The 17,539-nt window shown below is 36.5% G+C and overlaps 1 protein-coding gene and 1 pseudogene across 2 annotated transcripts in view; one reads left to right on the forward strand and one right to left on the reverse strand.

Moving 5' to 3' along the window:
* DNAJC12 (DnaJ heat shock protein family (Hsp40) member C12) overlaps nucleotides 1-17,539 on the reverse strand; it is a 69,082-nt gene that overhangs the window by 26,391 nt on the left and 25,152 nt on the right. The window contains exon 2 of one of the 2 annotated variants that reach the window (XM_033130241.1): nucleotides 8,338-8,443. In XM_033130241.1, coding sequence (XP_032986132.1) covers nucleotides 8,338-8,415 — 78 coding nt within the window. In that variant the 5' untranslated portion in view covers nucleotides 8,416-8,443. Of the gene's footprint in view, nucleotides 1-8,337; nucleotides 8,526-17,539 lie in introns of those variants that run through there. The other variant, XM_033130240.1, reaches the window with a different exon arrangement.
* On the forward strand, nucleotides 11,188-12,425 carry LOC117035947 (40S ribosomal protein S3a-like; annotated as a pseudogene).

Raw genomic sequence — 17,539 nt, forward strand, 5'->3', positions numbered from 1 at the left:
TGGTTAGAGATTTTGACTGGGAAAAATAGAACCTTCAGCCAAAACTAAGATGATGTGTGAGAGTCATCTATGATTTTATTTTATTTCACTCCCGTACCTAATCCTTATTATTATGAATTATTAAGACTTGGCTTTTTGCAATCATAATTGCAATGACAGTAGCAGGAAACAACAGTGATTATGTGGCTCTGGAATCTGATTGCTTCGTTTTAAATCCCAGTTTTGCCCTGAGACATTAGGGAAGTCATATAACTTCTAAGTGTCTAGGTTTTTTCATATTTACATTTACGTGAATAATGTTAGTAGAGCACTTAACACAAGGACTGATTATCATAAGAACTCAATGATAGTAACTATTAATAAATGTCAGTGGTTGAGTAACTTGTCTGAAGTCATTTAGCTAGTTACTAAAAAAGCTAAGTTTTTTGTTAATTAAGCAGTTGGACTTCAATCATCTTTCCCACTGTTTTATATGGACAAATTCTTCAGTTTAAGGAATCTACTAATTAATGAAAGCAAATTACCTCGTTTGAGAAATTCTCAAGCAGCTCAGCTCAATACTGTCATAAGACTCATAGGAGGAAAAACGTATTTTTATCAGCTCCATGTCATCCTTAATGAATTCTCACAAAAAAATTCTTCACTTTTATAATCAAGGTCAGGCTGTATCTTTATAGATACACAGACTAATAACTATTCTGTTCCTTGTTAAGCAACTACTGAGAACCCCTTGGAATAATAGGAAGAGACAGACTTCCTGTTAAGAACTGTAATCAATTGTGTTTCCTCTTCCTGGGTGCTCCCTTTAACCATCAATTACCATAGCCTGCTATGTAACAAAGAAAATGGAGAATAACTTGTTTTTCAATTTTAAAATATTAAATATTCTAAATATATTAGTAGTATGCAGTTTTAATTAACAACTAATTGACGAATGCTCACAATCTCTTTGAAAAAAATTTCATCAGTACAGAATAAAAAATAAAAGCCCTTTTCCCCCTTTTCCCCGAAGATAAGAGGTTACATCCTTCAAGACATTTTTTACACATTTATAACACATATCTTGGGGGACTTTAATAACATAAATGGGTAAAATTATGCCTATCTATCAAAGGTAGGAATTTTGGACTTTTACTGTTGTTGTTTTATTTTTTAATTCCTATCCAATTAGGAAACATTCTGGTATTAGCTCATGGAAGCAAATGTGTCAAAATGGTTAATTCTCAATAGTGCTAATGTGTGTGATTTTTAGTTTCTGCTTCACATTGTCTGTATTTTGTCAGTTTCATATTTTAAACAATTAAAAATAGTCTATATCTTTCATTACTTCTTATAATTTCACTGTCACATAGTGTATCACAAGTCTCCTGTATAGGGCTGTTTCTGGGTAAACTAACTGGTAAAGTGGGTTAGTTTGTCTTGGGCACATTCTATTTATCTTGTCGCATGCCCAGTGCCAAGTGCAGTCCATGGGCAGGTGAGGCCCTCCATGTCAAGGTCCATCAAATCCTGCCTTCCTGATCCAATGTTCAATGGTCTGGAAAACTGGCTATCCTGTCCATCAGTAAACAAACAAGAATGTTCAAACTTTACTTGTTATCAATTAATTTGAAACATTCAAGGAACGATAACCATCAGTGTTATTGAGGGTGCAAAGAACTGAACATTCTCATGCTTTCCTGGTGAGGATGTATATAAGTGCAAATTTCCTAGAAAGCAATTGGGATATATATTATTTTTTTCCTACTCTTTAATCCAACGATTCCAATTCTAGGAATTTGTCTAAGATAATCAGAGGTGAGAAAAGGATTTAGTTATAAGAAGACTCAGTAAATAAAATACTATATAAATTTTAAACAAAAATCTATGCGTCAAGTAATAGGACATCTGTTAAAGTTAACTGTAATATAACCATAGGCTGGGATATTTTGCAGTCATTAAAAAAATCACCTTGTAGGGCGGCCCCATGGCTCAGCTGGTTAGAGCACAAGCTCTGAACAACAGAGTTGCCGGTTCATTCCCACATGGGAGCAGTGAGCTGCACCCTCCACAACTAGACTGAAGACAATGAGCTGCCACTGAGCTTCCGCTGAGCTTAGGAGGGGCAGCCAGATGGATCAGTTGGTTTATAGAGTGCGAGCTCTCAACAAGGTTGCCGGTTGGGATGGTGGGCTGCACCCCCTGCAACTAAGATTGAAAACGGCAACTGGACATGGAGCTGAGCTGCACCCTCCACAACTAGATTGAAAGACAATGACTTGGAGCTGATGGGCCCTGGGGAAACACACTCTTCCCCAATGTTCCCCATAAAAAAAAAATTATCTTGTAGTAGAATACTTTTAATAATATGAGAAAATTTGTATAATATGTTTCTACAAGAAAAGGTAAGCTACAAAGCATTTTGTGCAGTATAAATCCATGTTTTTCTTCAAATGGGTTATGTAACATATATATGTATACTCATATGTATACACACATACATATATAATAATGATGATAATAATAGCTAAGATTTATTGAGACTTACTATGTGCCAGGCACTGTTCTAAGTACTTTATATAGAGTCTCATTTAATTCTCACAACAACTCTATGGGGTGGGTAGTATTATTATTCCAGTTTTGCAAATTAGGAAATAAGACATAGAAAAGTTAAATAATGTTCCCAAGGTCACACAGCTAGTAAGTGGCAGAGCAAGGATTTGAACTCAGGCAGTCTGACTCTAAGCACATATAAAAATACACATATAAATATATACATACACATATGTGTGTACTTATTTACATAGTACATAGATATAGCACATAAATATGCATACAAAATCGGCATGCATATGTCATAGTCCCAAATATTAAGCATTTAGGTTAACATTTTTCTTTGTGCTGTCTTCATATTCCACAATTCCTTATTGAACATATACTAATTTCAGAAATTAAATTTCAAAACTTAAAAACTTATCTTTTCCACATCCTATTAGCACAATATTTTGATCTGTGCCAGGAAAACTCTAGTGTGTAATAAGGACTAATCTGATTCCTAGTTGGATGGATCTTGTCCAGTTTTCCCTAGCCACACAAATACCCTCTGTGTCTCCCGCCAAGCATCTAAATTTTGAACAAGATCATTTCAAGCCCCATATTTTCTCTGAAGTCTCTTCAGATATTCTAATTCCTGTTGCACTTACAGACAGTACCACACAGCAGAGTAGTTATTTGTTCCCATATTGTTTCCTGTGTATTAGTTTTTGCTCCTCAACTGGATGCAAAGTTCTTTATACACTCGCATCCTGTATCACTTTCTTGCTTTGTTTTGTTTTGTTTTGTTTTCCCCCATCATTTCTAGTACTGGCCCAATGCCCAGCGTTGAATAAATATTTGATTACATACTGAAAGATGTTCTTCAAATAACATGATGTAGCCTAATAGGAGCTTTCTGAAAATTATGATTTATTCATTAAAAGAATGATCTCATTCTTGTGATGGAAATGTACGTGCTGCAGAATATGCTGCAGGAAAGAGAAAACTCATTTTTACAAATGGGTTAAGTAGTGTCCATCATTTCAATTCACTTAATCTGAAACTGGATTTTTCATACAAACCTCCAGATATTAGCAATATCCCTGAAATAAATTCCATGAGAGATCATCCTATATTATTCTAATCAAATGATAGTTAATTAAAATATGAGCTAAAGAAACGATTTGAGCCAAAAAATATATAATGGTAATAATTAGGTTATACTCCATAAAATATAATATCTATTAATCCATAATGACAAAAATAGTTGAATAAATAAATATGGAAGATAGATTTTTCTTTACAGAAGAATTCCAAGTAATAAATGTAAAATGAATGAGGAAAATAGAAAGTTACCATTACACAAACACATAGTAGTAACTCTAACAGGCAAGATCCACCAAACGACACTAAAATCAGTGGTAAGAGTCTGAGGAGAAACATTATAGTCTCAAAGAATCTTCACCAATATAATTACAAAAGGGAATATAGGTAACCGTACTGCAGAAAAACCTGGGAGAAAAAAACCTAACAGACACTGCCTTAACCAAGTGATCAAGGTCAACAAGACATATTTACATCATGTACCCCTGACATGACACATTACGAAAGGTACTACACCACTTCTGCAGTGTTTTTCCCAAAAACATATAACCTCAATCTAATCATGGGAAAACATCAGACAAACCAAAATTAAGGGACAGTCTACAAAATAACTGACGATTATTCTTCAAAGTGTCCAGGTCATGAAAGACAAGGTAGGTATGAGAAATTGTTATTTTGGAGGAAACCAAGGGAACAGGATAACTAAGTGTTTTAAAAAAAGGATCCTGGGGCTGGCCCGGTGGCACAGGCGGTTAGAGCTCCGTGCTCCTAACTCCAAAGGCTGCCGATTGGATTCCCACATGGGCCAGTGGGCTCTCATCCACAAGGTTGCCAGTTCAATTCCTCGAGTCCCACAAGGGACGGTGGGCCACGCCCCCTGCAACTAAGATTGAACACGGCACCTTGAGCTGAGCTGCCACTGAGCTCCCAGATGTCTCAGTTGGTTGGAGTGCGTCCTCTCAACCACAAGGTTGCCAGTTCGACTCCCGCAAGGGATGGTGGGCTGCGCCCCCTGCAACTAGCAACGGCAACCTGACCTGGAACTGAGCTGCACCCTCCACAACTAAGACTGAAAAGACAACAACTTGAAGCTGAATGGCACCCACCACAACTAAGATTGAAAGGACAACAACATGACTTGGAAAAAAGTCCTGGAAGTACACACTGTTCCCCTTCCCCAAAAAAAAAAAAAAAAAATCTTAAAAAAAAAAAAAAAAGGATCCTTGCTTGGATTTTAGAAGAGGAAAAAGGACATTCGTAGAAAAAAGAGTGATCCATAGTGTAAACTATGGAGTTTGGGTGGTTATAATGTGTCAATGTAGGTTCATCACTTCTAACAAATGTACCTCTGTAGTGGGGATGTTGATAATGGTGGAGGCTATGCATGAGTTGGGGGAGGGGTCATACGGAAATCTCTGTATCCTTTGCTCAATTTTTCTATGAACCTAAAACTGCTCTAAAAAAACTCTTAAAAATCATTTTTTAAATAAGACAGTTTTAAAATAACGTGAATTATAAGGATAAATTTACAAAATTCCAAGTACACAGTATTACTATGAGGCCAAAGTAACACCCACTTACTATGTCTCAGGAACTGTTCTAAGCACTTTCTATACCATATCTCACTGAATCCTCACAACAACTCTGTGAGGTGGGTACTATTATTATCTCCAATTGCAGATTAGGAAACTGAGGCATGAAAAATTAAGTAATTTTCCCAAGGTCACACAGCTAGTGAATGGTAAGATTTAAACAAAAGTGGTTGGTCTGAAGTCAATAAGAAGAAGAACTAGGAAAAAAAATAGGTCTTCCCCCTAATTGAGTTTATGCTCAATAGTCAAGTCCTTGAAATCAGGAAGTCCTCTTAACGTTACTATTGAAATGGTGACCAAATATTTTAAAAAATCAAAGAGGATGCCTTACACCACTAGTGTGCGGTGTCTACATCAGTAAGGACTTTAAAAGATTTTATAGCATGTGTCTTTTGTGTAAAATCTGACATAGGGAGAGAAAGCTGACTGACTTGTAATCAAACTTCAGTAAATGTTTTTGAAATGTTTTTGAAATGTTTTGAACTGTTTTCTATTCAATAGCACAGAAATCCTCCCATAGTTTATGTGTCATTTAATTAATTTCTAACACAAGCTTCAAATTGTAAGAACTGTATACTAAAGCAAAAGAATTATGTGTGTGTCTCAACTCAATTGTTATAAGTACAATCAAAATATAAAGTTGCTTTGAAATTGGGATATGAACTGTCTTGGGATATGAACTGTTCTAGTCAATTTTTTTAGAGCATCAAATCAAGGAATATTTGAAGTAAAGGAAATCCATCCAACACAAATCAAGTACAGGAAATGTCACACTAAATACTCAAAAATGGCATAAAGTAGGGGGGTGGCCAGGTGGCTCAGTTGGTTAGAGTGAGGGCTCTGAACAACAGGGTAGCCAGTTCGATTTCCACATAGGCCAGTAAACTGCGGCCTCCACAACTAGATTCAAGACAACGAGCTGCCACTGAGCTTCTGGAGGGGCGGCCAGATGGCTCAGTTGGTTAAGAGCGTGAGCTCTCAACAACAAGGTTGCCGGTTCAATCCCTGCATGGGATGGTGGGCTGTGCTCCCTGCAACTAAAGATTGAAAATGGCAATTGGACTTGGAGCTGAGCTGCGCTCTCCACAACTAGATTGAGGGACAACGACTTGGAGCTGATGGGCCCTGGAGAAATACACTGCTCTCCAATAGTCCCCAGTAAAATTTTTTTTAAAAATGGCATAAAATATTTTTTAATGGGAAGGATATATACAAAAAGAGTTGACAAAATTGTGACAGGTCATTTCATTTTAAATAAATGATTGTTATCTACATGTGCCGTGCTATTGACAGAATCAGTAAAATACACCCAGAAGAAGGAACATCAAGACAATGCTTTTATTCTCCTTCTAATGTATGCCTCAGTATATACAGAGAAGTATGACTGTATCTGGTAACCACGAAATGAAACTGTTATAAATATTATAAAGAATGGGATCATTTTTTTAAGTCTATTCAAAATTAATCCTCTTCCTTTGTAGACTGAAAAGACAATAACAACTATAAGAGAATGACTAAACAGTCAAGAGATTTATTATGAGGATAAAACAATCTTTACTTTATAACTTAGCATGACAGTATTTTTTAATCCAAATGGTGAAGCTTATTAAGTTAAATTATGTTCCTTTGATTTTAAATAGTTCCTTCAAAAATGATTTGGCAATAGTATAATCCAAAGTGTGAATAACACATATAATAAAAATGGTAATATACTGTCTCAATTGCTGTAAGCAAAATTGCCACCAAAGTGAACAAGAGTAACATATTATCCTAAAGGAGCAATATGCATCCCTTAACAGCATTATAACCTGGTGTGTGTGTGTGTATGTGTGTGTGTGTGTTTTAACTACAAGACTCCTAAGATAACCTCCTCAGAATGATGAACATAGGAATTTTACTCCTTTGTGTCCAATATCACATTCTCTTCACCAAACAAAGTACATTTTATTACTAAACTCCAGCCATATGAAACAGAGATAAATAGAAAAAATATTTTGCTTTAAAACATTTTAATATTAATAGCTGTATTTTAGGAACAAAATAGATATTTTTAAATATACACTTATAATTATATGTAAGAATATAGTTATAACAGTACAATATAATGAATATATCAAAATATTAATAATGTGAATATATTAATATATTTATGACTGTATAAGATATGAATATATTTAATAGTTGAAATATATTTCATATTCACCTCAACAGTATATAAAATATTGAAAAACTGGAAATAAATGAAATATTTAACAAGAAGAGAATAGTCGATTGTGGTACAACAGTAAAATGAAATATCATGTAATCATTAAAATACGTACGAAGAGTGTTTCATAGCATGGAGAAATCAATGTTATAATGTCAGTGGGTAAAAAGTAGGAATCAACAAGTACATATAATATCCCCCAAATATATCTTCAAAAAATATGTATAGAAAAAAGACTAGAAATTAATATACCAAACATTAACAATGTTACCCTTGGGAGGTAGAACTATAAATAAGTTTTCCATAATTTCAAAACCTTTTACAACCTTCACAATTGTCTATGGGGAACTTTAAAAATGTTATTCCCCTATATGTCAAGTGAACAACTGCAGAGTTTTCAAATGTTTTGTGTCAGAAGCCACCCTTTTAAGAAACAATTTCTCACACAATTTGAAATATTAACATAGAAGGATGTTTCTTGGTTTATATAATTTAGCTGCTCACATAAAAGTATATATTTTAATAAAACACTTTAAAATCACTAATTACTAGAAAGTTACATTTTATGTCAATTATAGTGTAAATTACCATAATAAAGATATAGCCTATGTATGCTATGATATATAGCCAACAGCAATCACAACGAAATCTCAAATTTCTATTTTTCGTATATTTGAAGTAGAGTCTATGGCCATGTGCCAGAAAGCACATATTCAATCAGCAGCATCCATAAATTGTAAGAGAATACTATTCAAGCAAAGACCTAACACACATTTAAATCCTTAACTTTCTCTGAATCAAGAGTGCTTTAAAATTTTGCAAGATTAGGTTTTTTTAGGCAATGTGACTAAAAGTTCAGTTAAAACTTTAAATAAAACTTGAAATACTGTTGTGAAAAAGAACAGCATTATCCAGTCTTACCGAAGACAGTTCATCACATCCCAGTAACGTGTAGTAATCCTCTGTATCTTCTGATCTGTAATTCAGTATTGCGTCCATTTAGATCACGAAATCAGCTCTTCTTCCCCTGAAACAAGAGGCACAATGAGCTGCGAGTTAACAGGAAAAGCTTTTTAAAATCTGGTTTACAGCAGCACATTCCAAATAGCACTAACTAGATTTAAGGCTGGCCACAGCCAATACACAGCTGTCATTCTAGACCTTTGTAAGCTCTACCTTTCATTGGCTGTTCACAGAAGAGAAAAAAATAGACCACAAAGCTAATTGTTGCAGTGCTGCCTGGGATTTGTAGTTTTAGTTTACAGTAGTGCCGCAGATGAACCATTCCTTTTATGGGTAAGCAAAGACCATTTTTACATACTCCCCAAGTTAGCCATCTCTCCATCTCCTATCTACTTTTATCTTTTTCCTTCTCTTTAAGTGATAGAAGAAAATTTGAAGCAACAGGGACCTGCTGTGGCTTCTTGAGCATGTGAGGAACATGTTAAAAGTGGAGCTTTAATAAGATTAGTATATTATGGTGGCTTTTGGAGAAAAGAAGCTGGAAAACAATGACAAATATAGTTAAACCATCAATATGAGAGTTAGGCCCACTTTTATCTTAAGTTTTATTTATTTGTTTGAATGGTCACTACATGCGCATAGTACAAAACTTTAAAGGTACAAAAAGGTAAGCATGAAAGGTAAGCCCCTCAACCCTTGGTCTTACAGCCACCAGTTTTCTTCCCTAGAGGAAACCACTGGTAACGGTGTCTATGTTTGCAGATTCAGTCCATGCATTTACATACATGCTGTAAATGCATACATATCTGTACAAGCTTCCCCCGCTGTCTGAAAGTAGAGTATTCCTATGAAAACTTGCATAGCTCAAAGGATATTAAACGAAGCAGAGACTACCATTGATTTATATGGAAAAATATGGAGGCATTCCCAAAGCCCCAAAATAACCTACAAAATGATAACAAACAATACATAACACCTAAAATAACACTAACATAGTAAAAGCAGTGCAGCTCTCGCTGCTCAGGGTATGCACTGTGTAATGCAGGGTCTCTGGTCCCGCTCCCCACACAAGAACGGAGGATATGGTGAGGCCAAAGAGGAACACCCACGGAGCCATAGATACGGGAGTCACACCTCTATATTCTCGCTGGCGGCTGGTCAAGACACAAAAGTAAACATCTGCCAGTAGCCCAACAAGGGGTCTTCCTGCACCCCAGTCTTGCTGGCGGCCAGTTGAGACACAGGAAGTAGGATCAACACGCTGACAACCAACCAACCCCCTAGCATAGCCACAGCAGTTATATTAGTGGCCAGTGGCTAACCAGCAACAGTTGATGGCCACCCAGCCACAGCGGTTGGCCATCTGACCACAGCTGTGGCCATCTAATAACCGAGCCAGCTCCTTTCCATGTGAGTCCAAGAACCTGGAAACTGCTCTCTGGGACTCTGTCCCCGCACACTGTCTCTACAGCGGCTCACTGCAAAATGGACGCTAAATGCTGTTTTCACTTTTCTCCTTTTTTCATAAAAGCAAAAATCCTCTTTGGATTTCTTTGGGTTAGCAAAAACAGACACTAATGTAGTCGTTTGTAAAGGCAAAGTGATGTAAGACAAACTTTTGAAAAGTGAGGGTTACTTGTATATCATATATATAAAATATATATATATATATATATATATATATATATATCAGTTTCTGCTTTTTTTAAAGAATTCTATGATAATTTCTTTTGCTCCCCCTACATCCTGTAACTGAGTTTTACCAAAATTATTATTCCATGTATGTATAATGTGACAATAAAATCAACTAAAGGTTTTCATACCTGTCCTCAATAACCCTAAAATTAGGCAATTCTAGAGAGCAGACTACACCTGCATCGTGCATATTACCTATCATAATATTTATCAAACTGTGGCCTACATTTCTGACACCTTGACTCTGAATGGCTCCTCCCTCCTTTGCGTCCCCAATTCACAATATTCTTTGGGGCAAGGGTAAGCATTAAAGAGAAAGAGCTCATATAGCAAAATGAAATAAGAAGGCAGTTTGAAAATTTTGCATTTGAGCTTGCCAGAATATATTATAGGATCTTTGTGGACACACACAAACTACACATACATTTCAACACTGATATTACAGTGTATGTCTAATGTATTTCTGGTCCTTAAAGGTTATTCAATAAGCATTCAGCTGAAGGTATCCTTTATATTGTAATGTTACAGGTTTGCAGATCATTACTGGTTATTTTCCTCATTTTGACATCTCTACATTTATTTTCACTGTCAAAATTCAGTAAAAGTCTCCTTCTCATTTTGTTTTAAGCCTTTGAGTTTTTTGTTATGCTGACTGGCTTATATCAGAGTACATCCTCAAAGTAAAAAAAAGTTGAGTTTCATCAGGCCCTTGATGAAATGCTTACAGTGCCATTTTATAATCAAAGAAAAAGAAAATCTTGAAAGAAATGCCCAGACAGTACTCAAGCTATAGATACAGTATTCCAAGAAATGGTAAGAAAAAAAGTGGAAGATTTGCCTCACACCTCCCTCTGCCCAGAGGCAAAGAGTGTGAAATATTATAGCTATTTCTTCTTGTATTTTTCACCATTTTTCTAAATGATATTTGTACTTCAGAACTTTTTACACTTAAAGTGTAAAGTTTTGCATTGCTGTATCTACAAAAAAGCCTTGATCATACAATAACAAAATGGCAAGAATAGGCCTGAATAAAAGCCAACTCTAGCCCTGCCCTGTATGCCTAAATTCTCATGCGAGTTGTACTTCTGCTATTTTGGCTCTCTGAGCAGCACAATGGCGCTTGGCAAGAATAAGTGCCTTACGAAACGCAGCAAGGAGGGAGCCAAGAAAAAGATGATTAACCCATTTTCTAAGAAAGACTTGTACGATGTGAAAGCACCAGCTATGTTCAATATAAGAAATATTGGGAAAACACTAGTCACGGGAACTCAAGGAACCAAAATCGCATCTGATGGTCTCAAGGGTCGTGTTCTGGAAGTGAGCCTAGCTGATCTGCAGAATGATGAAGTTGCATTTCGAAAATTCAAGTTAAATACTAAGGATGTTCAGGGCAAAAACTGCCTGATTAATTTTCATCGCATGGATCTTACCCGTGACAAAATGTGCTCCATGAGCAAAAAATGGCAGACCATGATTGAAGCTCATGTTGGTATCGAGACTACCAATAGTTATTTGCTTTGTCTATTCTTGTGTTGGTTTCACTAAGAAAACGCAACAATCAGATTCATAAGACCTCTTATGCTCAGCATCAACAGGTTTACCAAATCCAGAAGATGATGGAAATCGTGACCCGAGAGGTACAGACAAATGATTTGAAAGAAGTGATCAATAAATTGATTCCAGATAACATTGGAAAAGACATAGAAAAGGCTTGCCAATCTATTTACCTGCTCCATGATGTCTTTTTTATGAAAGTCAAAATGTTGGGGCAGACAGGTGGCTCAGTTGGTTAGAGCATGAGCTCTGGGCAACAGGGTTGCTGGTTCGATTCCCACATGGGCCAGCCTGCAGCGCCTTCCGCAACTAGAATGAAGATAATGAGCTTCCACTGAGCTTCCACTGATATCCCTAGCGGCCAGATGGCTCAGTAGGTTGGGGCGCGGGCTCTCAACCACAAGTTTGCAGGTTCAATTTCTGCAAGGGATGGTGGGCTGCACCCCCTGCAACTAAGACTGAACAACAGCAACTGGACTTGGATCTGAGTTGCACCCTCCACAACTAAGATTGAAAGTATGACAACTTGACTTGGAGCTAATGGGTCCTGGGAAAAACACACTGTTCCCAATAAAGTCCTGGAAATACACACTGTTCCCCAATAAAGTCTTGTTCCCCTTTCTCCAATAAAATCTTAGAAAAAGAAGAAAGAAAGAAAAGTCAAAATGCTGAAGAAGCCCAAGTCTGAACTGGGAAAACTCATGGAGCTTCATGGTGAAGGTAGCAGTTCTGGAAATGCTACTGGGGGTGAGACAGGTACTAAAGTTGAACAAGCCCCTGTCCAAAAATCTGTTTAAAATTCAGACTTTTCACGGTGACAAATAAAGCCTGTTGGTGGGGGAAAAAAAATAGCCAACTCTAAATTTCACCAATGAGTCAATCCAAAAAGAAATAAATTTCACGTCATATATCTATATATTACATATAAATAATATATATAATACATAAAATAGTCAAATACCTACATGCAATACTTAACTTTCATTTTTATAGTTATATATAAAATGATAAAGTGACTTCTTTTCATATTTAACTTTTTAAATTTACTTAAACCTACATATTTGAAACCTTATATTATTTAAAAATGTATTAATTTAGGAATAGTGCTGTTCTCCCATTGTATGAGAAACTTTGCAAGGCTACAGGTATAAGGCATCTACCTTTTTTTCCTAAAGGATGATTTTGGGAAAAGTTGTACCTTATATTTGAACATATATAATACTTTCTCAATGTGAGAATTATATTTCAATCATCTCAGGTTTTATAATCATTTTCACAAATGTTTTCTCTTTGTTAAGTTTCATATTGATTAGAAAAGTTTTCTTAACTTATTTTAATAAATATTAGCAACCATTTTGGGTATTGTTCAGAAAATGCAATAATACAAGATGAGTGGATGTTTTAAGAAAAGTTGGACTGCCACTTAACTTATATCTACTCTTTTACTCAAAACTAACCTTCAAATCTGCCACAGAATCTCATGGTAGGGTGTATTTTTAACATTCATTGGGTTTTTCTCCCTAATTATAAAGGTAACAAAAATTAGGTTGGGACCATATTTTGGAGAAATGATAAATGATAAAGCTAGAACCATTCCTTCTTATACCAAAATAAATTATGGATAATCAAATAACCCAGAAGCCATAGAAAAAATTAATATATACGACTACATAAAACTAAAGCACATTTGCGTGGTCAAAAATACAAAAGCAAAATCGTAAGGTATAAGTAAAAAAATTTTCACAATTCCCGTAACAGACAAAAGGCTTACCTCCCTAATTTACAAAAAGTACAGACAGATCAATAAGAAAAAGATTAAACCCAAAAGAAAATTGGGCCAAGAATATGACTACTTTCAGATATATTAATGGCCAATGAACATATCAATAGGAGTACAACCTCATTTATAATTATAAGCCTGCTAATAAATCAAACGAAGATAAATTCTATCAGAGAAGCAAAATTTCTAAAGTGATAATATCCAATGCTAGAGCAGAAGTGATGAAGTACGCACTTTCATACATTCTTGGATAAGAGTGTAAATTGGTACAATTTGGCAATTTGATGGTATTTATCAACTTTTATAAAGCATGTATCTTGTTGCCTGGGCAATTTTGTCTCTAAAAATTTAACCTGCAGATATACACCAAAATATGCAAACACTGTAACAACCAAAAATGTCCCTCAGTGGGGTGGGAAAGAGAGCAGTGGATGAATAAATTATGGTAGTTGTAGAATGATAGCTCTTTTGGTGCAAGTATGAAAACATCTCTAAAATACATTATCAAATTATAAAGGTTGAGGAAGAATGTTATAGAATTCTTTTGTGTACTTTTTAATAATATGTACATTTACACCTATAATCTTCTTCTTTAAAAACTGGGTAAGTGTTTTTCTTTGAAGGGAGGGAGCTGGGCAGGTACAGAAGTGAGGCTTTTAATTTCAGTTTATACCTTTGGGAACCGTTTGCATAAATTCAATGCAATCATCCGACCACTTTTGTTTTCTTCTTTATGCTTTTTAGTATTTTAAAAGAGAAAATGTCATTTATTTTATTTACATATGCTCGTTGAAGAAAACCTTCAAAAAAGTACAAAATAGTGGAAACCAAGTGAAATTTTTAAGAGTTAAAGCTCTTTGTACCTCAAGAGCAGCAAGTCAGGTGCCCGACCTCAAAACCAACGCGACTGGGAAAATCGCTGAGTCTACTCACACCCGGGAAGCGTCGCCCACCCCAAGACTACAACTCCCATGAGGCACTGCGGGAACAGCATCAAAGGGGAAACGGGAGACGTCTCAGTTACTTCCGGCCTCCAGGGAACATGCCTCCGGAAGTACTTTTTTATTTTTAATTACGTTAATGCTCTCAAGCGGGAAGAAAGAAACGAGTAAAAATCACTTCAAATGTAAAGGAGAAAGGCTAGACTATAAAAGACTACAAGCCCTAGAAGCTCCGAGCGAGGACAGAAGTTTGGCAGCCCCCAGAGTCGTACTAAAGCGTGCCGTTCTGCCTCTCGCTTTTCCTCCCAGTCTCTTGCCCTATTTCTGTCGTGCAAAACAAAGTCTACACCTTTCTCTTGCAGTTCTTCGGAACCCAAGCTTCCAGGAAGCTAAGGCCAAATTCCAGAAACTGCCTGCAACCATTCATCCTGATTTACCACAACACGGGCCCCCCGCTTCCCACTCAGGCAGGGATCCTGTGTACCATTTGTGCACTCTGACGAAAAGTTCTCCATTCTGACTTAACTCCTAACTCTGAATGCCCATTCCTCAGAATCTACTGCCCCGTTTCAGCATAAGATATGGCGGGAAGAAAAGGGTGTCTGCCAGGACCTTAGCCTCCCTTATGTTCCAGTCCCTCCATTTGTAAAACAGCCTAATAAAATACCTCCCTGGCTGCCAGACCAAACCAGCATTCTGAGACAACAACAGGATATGTTTAAAAAGTCTTTCTGTTAAGTCAGACACAACAGAATTTGTAAATGACTCTTGAAAGCCTGCTGAAACATTGCTTTGAAGTTTTAATCAAGTGCATTGGCAAATGCTAGTAATCCAATTGTTAATAATAGTACTGGGGATATCAATAGTGGGGGGGGGGGTGTTGTGCTTGTGGGGACTGGGGGTATATGGGAACTCTGTACTTTATGCTCAATTTTGCTGTGAATCTAAAACTGCTCTAAAAAAGATTAATTTAAAAAACTATAGTAACTACTAGTACAGGAAGTATAACTACCATTATTGAGCTCCTATGTACCAGTGGAGAAGCTAGGATTTGAAACTTACTAATAAATATGTGAAGCCCATAGTGGAAAAAAATGCATAACAATGCTACATCAAATTATCTGGTCAGAAGTTTGGCACATTAGAAAATGCACACAGTGCTGTTAGGAAACCTGATTTCTAGTCTCAGATCTCCACTGGCTCCTTGTTGAGCCACACTTCTTGATTAATGAAGGAGGATATCAAATCAGAACAATGATTCTCAAACTTAAAGATGCACATGAATCACCTGGTCATCTGGTTAAGATGCAACTTCTGCTTCAGGTGTCTGGGTGAAGTCTGAGATTCTGCATGTCTGACAAGCCCCCAGATGAAGTCGTTGTAGATCCAGGGACCACACTTGGAAAAACAAAAGACTGGATGACCTGTGAGATCTTTTCAAGCTCTAATACTCTCACACTCAATCATTCTTTCCCCTCTAACCTTAGCCTCTTAACTCTCAAGGAAATATTAAAGGATCTGTAAAAAAGAGTTACTGGTGGTTCCTATCTGAAGCCAAAAAATAAAAATAAAAAATGACTATTTAAACTATGATAATGTCTCTGGAAAGATACATAAAAAACCCATAAAAATTAGCTGCCTTCAGGAAGGGCCAAAGTACATGAATGGGAGGTAAACTTTACTTATATACCTTTTGAATGTTCACTGTATTTTCTATTTTTAAAAAACAATTCATTTTTAATGATCATAGAAAAGTGGTCAATATGCCATTTGTTAGTAAAAGAGCAAGCCACCAAGTTATTACTTCGTGTCTTCTATTACTACCATTTTTCCCAGAAAATAAGATCTAGCCGGAGCATCAGCTCTAATGCGTCTTTTGGAGCAAAAATTAATATAAGACCGGGTCTTATATTAATTTTTGCTCCAAAAGAATAAGACCGGGTCTTATATTAATTTTTGCTCCAAAAGACGCATTAGAGCTGATGTTCCGGCTAGGTCTTATTTTCAGGGAAACACAGTATAACAGGTTTATTTTAAACAGAATGAAATTACTTGAACAGTCACTTGATTATGTTCAGGAAACAAGCACTTATATATCTCCCTGACATTTCAGCTTTTTTCCCTCTTCTCAAATAGAATTTCAGTGGAGTATGTTAGTAATGTGACAATAAATATTGAGAACCTCGTTAAAATGGAGTCAGGAAGCCATGAAGGAAGCGCTCTCATGCATGTACTGCTCATAAACTCATTGCAATTTATATGACCAGCACCAGCAGCTTATACAATCAATGGGAAGAAGAAAGTTTCCCTCCCTATTTGCCTCAGTAACAGCCATTCTTTCCTCAGCAACAGCAACTGCTTGCTGCCAATAATAAACCTCCACAACCTCAAACCTGTCATTTCCCACCAATGGGAATTCAAAACAACCCTCCCTGGTTTCCTCTTGCAACCCAATAAAAGCTGACCTCCCTTTTGTCTCTTTGGAGTCACCTGTGGTTTGCCATAGTTTGTATGTCCTAAATTGCAATTTCTCTGCTAGTACTACCAAATTAATTGCCGCTTGAATAACCTTGCTATTTAATTTTTAAAGTTGTCATTACTATGATGTCAGAAGTGGGGTTTGAAGGAAACGAACCCCTGAGGAACTAACAACCCCCAGAATCATGTGCAGTACCTACCTGAGACCCTTGAGCTCTGTTTCTGTGACTCACCTTTTTTCTTTCGGTGTTAAATCTCAAATTCTAGCTCTTTCCTTTTGGTCCCTCTTTTTGGTTGTGCTCTCTGACTTTATTTGGGATCTGTTTTCATAAAGGCATTGTCCTTTTGGTGAAGACTCATTTTCTGATTCTGTTTTATGTCATGGGATTCCAATCCTGTAAACATTCTCAGTATCACCCTCTTTCCAGGACCCCAGCCAGCTTTATTCATATTTTATGGTCCCTCCGCCTGTGCATTTTTAACCAATTGGACCAACCTAACTGAAGTTAATCTAGAACTCCAATGGCCACCATGGGGAACGTTCGAGCTCCCGAAATTTGTTTATCTCAGAAGCAAATTAGAAGGCCATGGCTCTAAAATTAAACAGACTGAATGGGACACCTATTTTAGTTGGCACCTGGAAGCTTCCAAACTCATCCAAGACTCTGAAATTGCCTCTCAACAAAATATCATTTCTGAATTAACCAAGGTG

This window comes from Rhinolophus ferrumequinum, chromosome 16 (genome assembly GCF_004115265.2).
Source record: "Rhinolophus ferrumequinum isolate MPI-CBG mRhiFer1 chromosome 16, mRhiFer1_v1.p, whole genome shotgun sequence".
NCBI classification, from domain to species: domain Eukaryota; kingdom Metazoa; phylum Chordata; class Mammalia; order Chiroptera; family Rhinolophidae; genus Rhinolophus; species Rhinolophus ferrumequinum.